This window comes from Aethalodelphis obliquidens, unplaced genomic scaffold (assembly GCF_003676395.1).
Source record: "Aethalodelphis obliquidens isolate GAN/ISIS:26980383/991018 unplaced genomic scaffold, ASM367639v1 scaffold38, whole genome shotgun sequence".
Lineage (NCBI taxonomy): Eukaryota > Metazoa > Chordata > Mammalia > Artiodactyla > Delphinidae > Aethalodelphis > Aethalodelphis obliquidens.
Genome location: NW_020837982.1, coordinates 16776818 through 16788837, shown reverse-complemented (window position 1 = coordinate 16788837; position 12020 = coordinate 16776818). Strand labels below are relative to the sequence as shown.

The 12020-nt window shown below is 61.2% G+C and overlaps 1 protein-coding gene across 1 annotated transcript in view; it reads right to left on the bottom strand.

Annotated features, from left to right (window-relative positions):
• LRRC75A (leucine rich repeat containing 75A) overlaps positions 1-9595 on the bottom strand; it is a 34418-nt gene extending 24823 nt beyond the window's left edge. The window contains exon 1 of the mRNA XM_027131115.1: positions 9235-9595. Within this exon, the coding sequence (XP_026986916.1) occupies positions 9235-9486 (252 nt within the window). The 5' untranslated portion in view covers positions 9487-9595. The remainder of the gene's footprint in view (positions 1-9234) is intronic.
• Positions 9596-12020: the final 2425 nt, after the last annotated feature.

The following is a 12020-nucleotide window of genomic DNA, read 5'->3' as shown; positions in this document are numbered from 1 at the left end:
GTTGACGGATTGCACGTTAATCTCATCTAAAAAATATCTTTGCGGCAGTATCTAGACTCACATTTGACCAAAAACTGGGTACCATGGCCTCGCCGAGACGGCACATAAAATCAACCCCCCCCCCAGACTAGGGGTCTTTACCACTTTAAATCTCTAGGTCAGAGGCAAGGCCCGGGCACAGCCTCCGAGAATCCGGGGGAGCAGAGATGAGTCACGCAGGACAGGGAGTCCAGCTCGAATGCAGCTCACACCCAAGTGCAGGGGTAAGAGGTCCCCCAGGTCCACGGCCGCGGCGAGGCCCTGCCTGCCTGCGCTCCAGCTCAGCTGATTTCCCCAAGACCTTTTCTCTGGGCGGCGGGGGGTGGGGCAGGAGTGGACCCAGGGAAGGAGCCCTGGCCAGGTGGACTCTTCCCCATCTTAAGGCCCTGCCTCGGGGCCTCACTGCCCCACAAGTGGAAGAACCAGGGGCCACAGCCAGCAGCAACAGAAAGAATCAGTGAGCCTCAAAGGCTGCAAAGGGCAGTGTCCTTGGGGAGGGAGGGCCTTTGCCTGGTCTCTGGGAGGTCACCGAGTTTGTCCACAGCTTCCAGGGACCCTGGGAGGGCCGGGTTGGAGGTGGAAGTGGGTGAAGTGAAAGGGCCAAAGTGACAGGCCCGCGGAGGCCCAGAGCCTCCTGCCCGGGTCCCAGGTCTCTCTCCCGGTCCCAGGGTCCCTGGGTTCTGCCCACAGGATTTCCTTGGTGGCGTCTCCCCACCAAAGCCTGGCCCAGGCGCAACACACCGGCTCTCACGTCCCCAGCCAGCTGCCTCTGCTCCTTTGGGTTTCCTGGCCACCTCCTGCCAGCTTTCCAAAACTGTTTCTCCAGTTCCATCCTGCTGCCCCCTCTCCTATTCCAGGCCTGCTCCCCCAACTTCCTGAGCCTCTGGCCCCCTCACAGTGCCCACTTCCGGGCCCTCGCGCGTGGTCCAGCCTCCCACTGAGATGTGTCACACCGAAAACATCTCTATTATTCTCCCCCTGCTTGACTGGGCCGATTCTCAACCAGCAGGTGATTTCTGGAGAGATGGGAATTCTCAGAACAGGTAACTTGGAAACTTGTGTCTGAGCTTCCATCTCCGAGAACCTCCCCCCTCCCATGGTCCCTGGGCTGGCAGCTGTTTGGAAACCCCGAAACTCCGCAACTGCAGAAGAAAATAGAAAACGTAGATCGGCCGATGAGAATGATAAGAAGTTCAGAAGATTGGCTCGTACTAGGAAAAACTAAACTGAAGGGAGTTATTTCATCTGGAGACGTGGAGGTTATTTACAGGGGGTGCAAGCATCCAGACCTAATTTCCCCCAGAATCAGCGGAGGCGGGGATGCAAACAGTCTGGGAAGCTGGGGAGGGATTCCTGGTTCCCAGGACATGGGCGAGGGGCTGGAGTCCTTGGGAGCCCAGCAAGGAAGGACTCTCTGATCTACCTATGTCCCCCCTGATGCTCCCCCCTGAGCCTCACTCCAGACTCACTGATGTCTTTGCATCTGTCCAACGCCCTTGGAGAGGCAGGAGTGTTGATCTGGAACCTTCTAGAAGAAGATACCCGATCGTTTCAGCTCCCTGATTCAGGAGGGAGAGGGCAAGCGTTCAGCTCAGAGGCAGAAATCATGTTCTGGCTGACACTGCACTGTTCCCTGCCGTAGGTGATGTAGGAAGGCCATGCCCGAGGGGGCAAATGGGAGAAGGGGTGAGCCTCCTGACTGGCTTCAGCTGATAAAGACTGAACTTCTGTGCACCTTCACCAAGGATGCTAAGTACAGCTGTGCAGGATGCACACTGCACAAGGGTGTCTGGGTGGGGCTGAACTCACCGAGCCTTGACTTTGTCTCTGCCAACCAGAGAGGTGTCTTCTTCTACTTCTCACAAAGGCACCTGTATGGGCCAGGAGCTGCCTTACATCTCACTGAAGGACTGAAGCGATGAGGCACCACTGGGCCACCTGGACTCACTCACTGAATGGCCTTCGCGCCCCCAGAGTCCTTGGTTGCCGGGAGCAGGGGCGTGGCCACGCTCCACTGTGCGGGGACCACCCTCTCCTCGGGCTGTGCTCCACTCTCCACCTCCTCCAACTTCATCTGGGCCTCCACTGCCACATCATCCCACTTTAACAAACAAACCACTGAAAAAGTACCACTCGGAGAACGTGCTGGGGGACAGGGGGCCAAGGGGCCAAGTGCCTGGGAAGGGGGTGTGGACAGGAGAGGCACAGGCCTGAGCACCAGGACCGCTGGGAGGGACCAGGCAGGGCAGGTGAGACAAAGTCCCAACTAGGAAGTGGGGGGCTGGCGCCCTGCAGCTCCCAGGCCAGCTCCTGGTCCATTTGGGAGCCCCGAGGGAGGAAGGGTTTGTGCCGGTGTGCAGAGGTCAGCCCCAGGGGTCTGCTTCCCTCCAGAAGCCCCTCCCCGTGTCCCAGCTCTTGTACAAGGTGGGGACAAGGGAGTGACATCAGTGCACGACTGTGAATCCGGCTCTTGTGGGAATGAACGGGTCCATCCCTGAATCCACGGGAGCCTGGTGGAACCTGCGTGGTGACAGGGAACCTCAGTGGTCATCTCAGCCACACAGCCCTTCACTTTGTTGGTGGGGAAACTGAGGCCAGAGAAGGGAAGGGGCTGGCAAGTTAGAGCCTGAGCCGGGACCAGAGCCGAGGTCCCCCCAGTTCCCAGTGAAGGCGGCCACCAGAGCGGAGCCCTTTCTCGGAGCCCCGCTAAGCACCTGCACCAGCACCGGCCTCCTGGATCCTCACAACCCCTCCATGAGGTGGGGGGACAATTACTACTGTCTCTTCTGCCTCCCGGGGCCTAGACCACTGCCTGGAAGAGCGGGCACTAGACCGTGGGACACGTGAAACACTCTCAGGTCTTAGTTTTGCTCATCTGTATTTTCTTGTTTTCGTACAATGATGATGCGCTGCTTTTATAATATTAAAAAAGAAAACCCACCCTTTTTTGCTTTAAACAATATGCTGCTGACCTCACAAGACTATTTAAGGAGCAAAATAAACAGGAGAAAATGCTTTATGGGCTGGGAAGCAGCACGCAGGCGGGAGGGGTGTCTCCAGCGCCTGACCTCCCGCCCAAGGCACCGGGCACCGACCAGACCAGACAACCAACCCCCCCCGCCGCTGACTCCCTCCAGTTCTCACGGCCCCCATGGCTGCCTTCCTGCCATGGAGGCTGGGGCGTGGCGGCTGCAGAGGGAAGCTGAACAAGATGGGGCCAAATAACAGAGACGAAAAGTCTGCTTCTCGCCCAGGGAGAGGGAGAGACACAGAGAAGGCCCAGGAGGCGGGCAGGAGAGAGGCAGACAGAGGCCGGGAGGCGGAGGCCAGAGCAGGCAGGGGCAGCCCTGGAGGTGGGCACAGACCTCAGGTCCAACGTAAGGCCACCCTGCAGGCAAACACTGACATCCTCCACTCTCGCCCGACTCTGCGTCTATCCTGGTTAAGATGAAGTTAGAAACATCAAAATGCCACATCCCTTGAGCAGCAGCCTTCGGCAGAACTCCATATGGCTGCAGCAGCCAGGAGTTTGAGCTAATAAAAGTTAAAAAAAAAAAAAAAAGGCTGGGAAATGTTCCCAGAGAGCCACGTGGGCTCTGCTCGGGCCAGTGGGTGGGGTGGGGAGGAAAGCAGGCACTGTAAGGCCCGGCCCCCGCCCCCGCTTGGCCCGTCAAGGTCACTGCTCTCATCAGAACAGCGGACTCTCCCAGCGACAGTGATGGGGCCCGCCGGTTTACACAACGGCTCCCACCCCCAGTTTCTCCTGAGGAGAGTGGATGTGACACAGCCGGAGGGCCAGGGCACGCAGCATAGGGTGGGGGGGTCACCCTTGTCACAGGCCGCCCACGGTGCTGCTCCTGGCGGGAAAGTGACAGGGGCAGATGGCTGGCTGACACCTCCACTCGGGGTGGGGATCTCCCCAGATGTTGACCCCACCCCTTGGGCACCCCGATGGGGAGAAACCCTAATCACCTGGATAACCCTTCTGCAGGTGGCTCCGGCCTGCAGGCGTGTGTGGGCTGTGTGGGCGGACTGGCGCAGCCGCTGGAACCCTGAGGATGGGGGAGGCTGTACCAACAATGCCTCCGGTTACTGGCAGGATGACTCGAGAGGTCTGAGCCAGACCCTGCTGGCTCCTGAGTGAGGACACTGTGGGGGAGTGGGGCGGGGGGGGGGAGCGTCCCTGAGGACAAGCTTAAAATCCTCTCAAGGATTTCCTGTGCCCGGTATACGATCTGTGGCCTCTGCCAGCAAAGTGCACTTGGAAATGAAATGACTCTGGGCAAGGGGAGGGTGCCCCGATGCCCCAAGGCGGCGTTAGGCAAGGCGGGGGGGTGGAGGTCCGCGGTGGAGCCCAGGCTGTTTGTGGGCATCTCTGAGGGGGCGGGCATTAGCTCTAGCAGAGGGCCCCCTCCGCATCAGACCTGAAGCCAGGATAGCTGGCCCAGCCCCGGCCCTGCCGTCTCCCCGCCCCCCGGCCATACTGAGGTGGCCGTGTCCTGGCCTTGGAAACCAGTAGAGCAGGCCCTGGCATGGGATTCCTCCTGCTTCTGCAGCCCTGGAAATGCCCAGCCCGGTCAGAGAGCAGCAGCGTTTAAAAAGGCAGGTTTCTCTTTGCGGATGGAACAAACATGATTCAGCACAAGCAGCGAGTGAGGAACGTGGAGGCCAGCCTCCAGTCAGGCTCCACTCTCTCCCGCCACCTCAGCAGAGGCCCTGCGCTGCACCTGCCGAGCGGGATCCCCACGGAGCCCTCGGAGGCCGGGCACCATGCCACTCCCCTCTCCAAGAACACCACCGCCTGGCGGGCCGCCAGGCCACAGCCGATCCCTATGGACACGGCTCCCAGGAATCCAACCAAATGACAGCACACTCGCCAGATCTCACGACCGTACCAGCCGGCCGGGCAAATAAGCCCCTGGACGCACAGCCCAGATCCAAGCGCTTGCCGAGGACATGCCGTGACAGCGCATCCCCAGCACACGACTCACTCGAGGTTGCAGCAGCTGGTGTTCAACACAAAGGCAGTGGTGGGGTCTCCACCCTCAGGGAGCATGTGACATAGCCTGACAAACAAAATGGACAGAGGGGAAAACTACGTCTGTAGGGACGATTAAATCCACACAGCCTAACCGGCACCCGGATCTCAGAGCCCTGGGCTGACGTGGCTCAGAAGGGTGGCCTTGGAAAGGTAAGGAGCATTCCGCGGAAATGAGGAAATGCATCCCAGGTGGAGAAGAACGAGATCGAGGCTGAGGGTGGGGAACTCCCTGCTCGTTGTCTGGTGGCCTTCCAAGCTGCTCGCCTAAGCAATCCTCTTGGGGGGTTGTCGGAGGAAAAAGCACCCAACCTCCAGGCTCCCAAGGGCCCTCCGCGTGCTCGCCCCTTAGCCAGCCTCCTGGGGCAGCCAGACATCCTCGTTGCTGAGGGTTCCTTTCTGCACTGCTGGTGAGGCTCACGTTCCCAGGGGCCACAGCGTCAGGCTAAGCCTGGCACAGCTCTGCTCAGCGGGGCTGCGCCACACTGAGGGGCAATAAGCCAACCCGACCGGACCCTCTTTATGGGAAAGCAGGGAGGAGGCAGCCACCTCAACCTGGGGTGTCCCGGGGAAACTGAGCCCTTCCTCTGGTGCTCCAGGAAGCTGGCTGATGGCCCAGTCTGGGATCTGGGGACTCAGAGAAACCACTGCTCTGAAGAGATGACACCCCACCTCCCTTGTAGCTCGGCACTTGCCCTCTCTCCATGACTAAAGGTTACTTCTTCCCCAGGGCTCCTTGAAGATGGCAAGTGTGAGCCTAAGACTTAGGAAGCAACATCTGGGGAAGGGTGAGGCCTGCAGGAACGGGGCCGGGGGAGGGGAGAGGAGCGGCCTCTTCTATCCACAGCTGACTTCTTTCATCCCCATGCCGCCCCACACTGCTTCTGAACTTGCAGTGAGCTTTTGACCCGGACTGAGCCCTGGTCAGGTAGACAGAATCTGAAACATCCTGGGCCCGGCCGGAGAAAGGGTATGAGACCCTGCCCGCAGCCCGCCCAGACCCCAAGCAGATTCTCCTGTTTCTTATCATCGTGGCCGGGAGAACGAGTCTTGATTTGCAGAACCAAGGCAATTTCACACACTTTGTAGCATTTGCTCTGCTCAGTACCTCAGATACCCTCTGGGAAACAAGGAAACACCACACAGAGGTTATCAGCTGGGTCCAAGGTCAAAGCAGACTGAGGACCGGAAGGCAAGCTGCCCGAGCTGACCCTTGGCCCCAGGCTCTTACTGAGATGACACGGCTCCTACAGGGAAGGGGGCGGCTCTCTGCTCCTTCCAGGCAGCTGGCAGCTTCCTGGCATCCTGCCGGCACCCCCAGCACAGCTCGGCATCCTTAACATGAAGGAGGCCTCCTGATTCCTCTCTGGCAAGGGACAGGCTCGGACAGGCTGGAGAGTCTCCCATCAGGGAAACCACCCCCCAAATCTCAGGTTGGAAAGAATCCTAGACTCAGAAGCGGCAGCAGCGGCAGCCACCATCCTTCAGCCCACCGTGAATTGCCACACGTGGTCCCGGGGTCTCTAGTTCCACATCCTGAGCCTGTAGCAAGTCATATGGTCGGGGGAGGGGAGGTCCCAGATGGGGGCATATCCTGAACTTGGGGTCTGCGAACCCTCCGAAATACTTGCAAGATTGTGAATGTTGCTGCACTGGTCTGGGAAGAGTGTCTAGAACTCTTTCAGGGCCACAAAAAGCTCACGGACTCAAGGGGGTGAAGAACCACAGGGACTGAGGACCTCCAGCCTCCTCCCCCCCTCGGGCTCTGGGCAGCCACACACGTTGTCAAACACAGGAGCAAGTGCGGACGCCGTGGCTGTTGGGCTGCCACCATCTCTGCCTGTTTCTCTTCATCAACGCCACCCTGCGCCTTGTGGGGCTGTGACAGCATCCCAGCAGGACCAGCCCCTGAGCTCTGCACACCCCGCCTCTGCCCACTGTTACTGATGAGGCCTTGCTGGTCCCCCCCCCGTGCTGAGGCCCCGGGTGTTTGCACCTCTCTCAGTGACTTCTCATTCCCTTTCTGAACATCACCACCTCCAGCCTAGAGGAGGAAACTGGAAAGGAAAATATGATTTAGGAGAAAGCCACTTCAGTGCACAGCACAGATGCAGCTCTACGTTCCTCCAAACAGCCTCAGGGTCCTAAAAAACCACCTCTTGGTTTCTCACAGACATTTGGACAGCCGGGGCTCCCCTCCCACACCGCCCAGGGCCCACCGCCACTTCCTGGAGGGGCCCTGATCTGCAAGTTCTAGGCAACACAGCTCTCCACGCGCCTTGGGCAGGCCCGTCTCTGGCTTCAGAGAGGCCCACAGACCTTACCCAGAGGTCAGGAAAGCCCAGCACATGGCTGGAACTGGAGGGCAAGTTATGTTGCTGCTTTCACAGAAAAGGGTGAGCCTGGCTAACCTCTGCCCTCCATCAGCCCTCGCAGTCCTGCCACTGAGAAGGGTGTCAGGACACCAACAAGGCACTATCTCTCCAGAAATGCTCTCTGTCTCAGGGACCCTGTGGGGGGGTCCGAAACGAGCTTCCCCAGGATGTGGAATCACACTCAGCCTCGAGGGTCTGCCTCACCCCGCAGGCCCCAGCGGACCGACTGGCGGCACTGTGCTCTTTCACCCTCCCAGAAGGGCTTGTCTGGACCTCCACCGTCAGCCCCTCCACGGTCCTGAATCCTCCAAAGCACCCACCCCGGTGCGAGGGAACAGCACATGATCAGAAAAACCTTCTCACTGTCTGGTGTGCAAATGGATATGATGGTCTGGAAAATCCATTATGCCGTTTGAAAGCAAAATAGTTTCCACAGAGACCATACACTGGTTTCCAGTTTTTTGAAAGACAAAGAAATACACACCAAGAAAGTTATGTGGTGTGGAATGTCATCTTTCTTTGATGACTGGGCTCAAGAGAAGGCACCTGGGGATCCAGTGGCATCTCAGGCAGCCTTCCGGACGCTGTTTGGGAAAGTGGAGGCCAGAGCAGAAGCCTCTGCTTCCCTCTCCCTGTACAGCACACACCTTGGGAACATACACTCCAGGGTAACCCACACCACATATAAAGGGGGTTGGGGGTCTGCTGCAGACTCCAGGAGGGATGTGGGTCTGATTCGATTTTGGAAGCTCCTCCCGGGAAGGTTCTCCTACAGCCTCTCTCATCAGTGATGGAAGAACTTCAGAAAGGCCACCCGAGAGGCCCCCTCCCCCATCCCCTCCGGACTCCACCACTAACGGGGTCAATCTAGCAAGAATACGGGCTTGGACTCAGCTACCCTCACAAAGCCCCGCCAAGACAACCTCCGGGGATGCAGGAGGTGCACCCTCCTGCCTTTCTGCGACTCCACAAAATCCACGGAGCAGGCCGCCCCCTCCCTCAAAAGAAAGTGAGGAAGGAAAAAAGCCAAAGACAGGTGGGGGACAGCGTCAGCCCCATGGCAGCCCCAAAGCAGAGGAGACCAGCCAGATGTGCAAGGACGGTCCCTAACCAGCGGGGCAGGGACGGGAACAGGCTGAAGGCAGAGTGCAAGCAGCCTCCTGAAGTCCCTGCAGATAGTCACGCAGGAACCCAGTCCAGCCCCCCCCGCCCCCCTCCACTGCTCCGCGGGGGCCCCCGGCTGAGCGCCTGCCAAAGTTAGTCACAGGAGAGAAAACCTTGTCGCCCACCCGAACCGCCATCCGGGACGCCTCTTCTCCAGGAGGCCTCCCGGGTGGGCAAAGCCCCTGGGGACTGGCATCTATCTCACCAGCCCCAGGGCTGCGCCCTTGGACGCCCCCTGGGGAAGCTGACGACTGCGCATTCCTTGAGGACCCTTGACGGGGGTGACTGCCGGCGGGTAGAGGGGAAGAAAAGCGCCTCGGCCGAGGCAGGCATCCCCTCCCACGAACCGTCCCCCGGACCAGCCTCCTCCTCCTTCAGTCCTTGCCTGCGGAGGACTGAAGCGGGGACATTATTCCAACAGGTCCCCCTCAGCCGGGCCTCACCGGGCCAGCCTTCCTCCGCCCTGTCCTGAGGCCTCGAATTCAGGGGCAGCGTCGAGGCACCTGCGGCGAGACCGGGCTCCATCCCCGCGAGCAGGGGCCCGGGCGGTGCCCCTCGGCGCTCCGGGGCCTCTGCGGGAAGGGGCGGGGCACCCCCGCGCCCCCTCCCGGCGCTCACCTGGCGCAGGTGCTGCAGCAGCGTCCCCGCCTCCTCCCGCCGGCCCTGGCGCACCATCCGCAGCAGCTCCTGGACCATGCCGACGCGCCGGTGGTAGGGGGGCAGCCCCGAGCCGGCGCCCGCGCGCCCCGCCTTGTCCCCGGCGCGCAGCAGCAGCGACGCCCAGAAGTCGGGCCGCTCGCGGCGGGGGCCGGGCGCCGCGCCGGGGCTGGCTCTCTCCGCCAGGCTGCCCTTGGTCTGCCGGGTGCCCATGCCGCCGCCGCCGCCGCCGCCCGCGCTCTCCGCGGCGGGCCGCGACGCCGCGTCCCCGCCGCCGCCCGCCCCTCTGCCGCCCGGCGCGCGCGCCTCCCGGGCGGCAACTTTCGGGGAACTGTTGCGCGCGGGCGGGCGGGGGCGGCGGCGGCGTCCGCGCTCCTCCTCCGCGCTCCCCGGGCGCGCTCCCCCGGCGTTCGCCGCCCGCCCGCCGGCCCCGCCCCGGCCTGGCCGCCCCGCCCCGCCCCCGCCGCCGCGCGCCTCCCAGGCCTCGCGTGCCCCTCTCCTCCCCTCCCCTCCCCGCTCCTCCGCTCCTGCTGGGCCGCCCGGCGCCCCCTCCGTGTGGTCCCCGCGCCGCGCCCCCTGCCGGCTGCCGCGCTGCGCCTCCCGGGCGTTGGCGCGGGGCGAAGGGGGCGGCCGGGGGTTTCCCTCCCGGCCGGCACCACTCTCCCCAGATGCTTCCACGACCGCGCGCGGGTGAGGCCCATAGGAGGGGAGGGGAGGGGAGGGGGCCCGTGCGCTCGGCGACGTGGGGAAGGTTTGGAGCATGGAAGCTGTGGGGTGGGGGGGCGGGTCTCAGCCCCGGAGTCGGGTTTCTCAAAGCGGGCGCCGCTGAGCATCAGAGCCCAAGTCGTCCGAGGGCTGGTTGAGAACGTAGACTCCCGGGCCTCGCCCCAGACCCGCCCGATGAGAGTTTCCGCGGCGGGGCCTGGCGAGCTGCATTTTTAGCCAGCCTCTCGGCTGATTCTGACGGACACTCCTTTGAGACTCGGCCAGTGGCGGCGGGCGGCGGGCGGCGGGCGGTGGTGCATGAACCAGAAACCAGGTGCAAGGCTGCGTGTTGTGTGCGTGTTCTTTTAGGGAGAGCCCATTGCTGGCATCAGTCAGTGTCAAAGGGTTTGGACCATCCAGGTGCAAAGAACAGCTGTCTTGTCTTGCTCTCGCTCTCACACCTCTGGAGAAGGGGCCTGGGGGTAACCCCCGTGCGAAAAAGCAGAAGCATGCCTGCAAGCAGCCCCACGGCACGTTCCTACCGTCCCCTCCCTTCCTGGCTCCACGCCAGACCAGCCCTCACCCCCTTGGTGCGGCAGATCCCCCGGGGTCAGACGGTGGTAGGAAAGCTGACCACAGCCCTGCCAGAGAGAAGGCTCAGGCACCTGGGGACCTCCTCTGTCGCGACCCGGACCACCCTGGTCTCAGGGTCACGGCTGCGGGAGGAGCAGCAGTTGTGTCCTTGCCTCTGACCCAGGCCCCGGGTGCTGCTCGGGGGAAAGGACAGCGTGGGATGTAGGGCAGGAGAGTCGGATCCCGAATCAGACAGAGCTGAAGTCCACTGTGTCCTGAGCCCGGAGCGTCAGGCAAGTCCTCAGCTCCCTCCTGTGCCGCGTGGGAGGAGAACACTGTGCCCTGAGCTGGGAGGGTAAGAGGAGGGGTACAGAAACTCCAAGCAGGGTGCACGTGCCCCACAGAGGACTCGCCTCCTCCCACTCTGTGAGTGAACGCTGGGTCAGCCCCCAGTACCTGAAGGGCGGCCTGTGTGTCCCCCAGCTGGCTTCCTCTGCCCTCTGGATGCCCCACTCGCAAGGGCCCACCTCTGCCGGCAGAGAACTCTCAGTCTTCCTGAAGGCTGGCTTCGCAGGGCTGGGCGACACCTTCCAAATTCACCTGCACCCTTTGTGTGTAGAACACACCTGTTGGCATCTCCAGAGAACCCCGGCCAGGAAACACTTCGGTGCCTCTCATCTCTAACCTGCAGGACCACGAGGCAAAGTGGCCTCCAGGAAACGTGCTGACCAGGCCCCTCCCTAGGGACGCTGGGCTCCACTTTCCTGGCAGGTTGGCCGGCGGGAGGGCGTGTGGCTGGAGCAATGCCATCTCAGTGGAAGAGGGCCCAGGCCACCCCCGCTGGGATCTGAGTGCCACCCCCTTCCTCTCCTCCAGAGACCTGGTTCCGTCCTTCTCCTTGCTCTTAATTTCACCCCCAATTTTCCTTCTTTTCTGGCTTGTTCTCAGTATGTAATCTCAAATCTCTTCCATCTATTTAGAAAGGAAACTTGTATTTGCTCCCACCCCTCCGGTTCCCAAGGCCCCATCTCTCTCTTCTCAGCCAAGTTCCTTAGAGATACCTTGTATGTACGTCCATTCATTCCTCACCCACTCCACTTTGGCTTCTGGCCGCACCACGTCACTGAAATGTCTCTTGCCAGTGACCTAGTTGCTAAACTCAGTGACTACTTTCAGTCTTCATCTTCCTTAAGCATCATCTGATCCTGTTGCCTACTCTGTTTTGATGGAAACTGCACTCCCTTGGCCTGTAAGGAACTGCTCTCCTCCAGGCTTCTTTCTTGACGTCCTCTGGGAGCTCCCTTTCTTAGCCGTATCCTTTACTCATTGCTGCTACCCTGGGTGCGGCCCCAGACCTCTTCCTAGGCAATATTTTTTTCTTTAAATTAATTAATTAATTAATTAATTTTGGGTTGCATCGGGTCTTCGTTGCTGCACGCAGGCTTCTCTCTAGTTGCAACGAGCGGGGG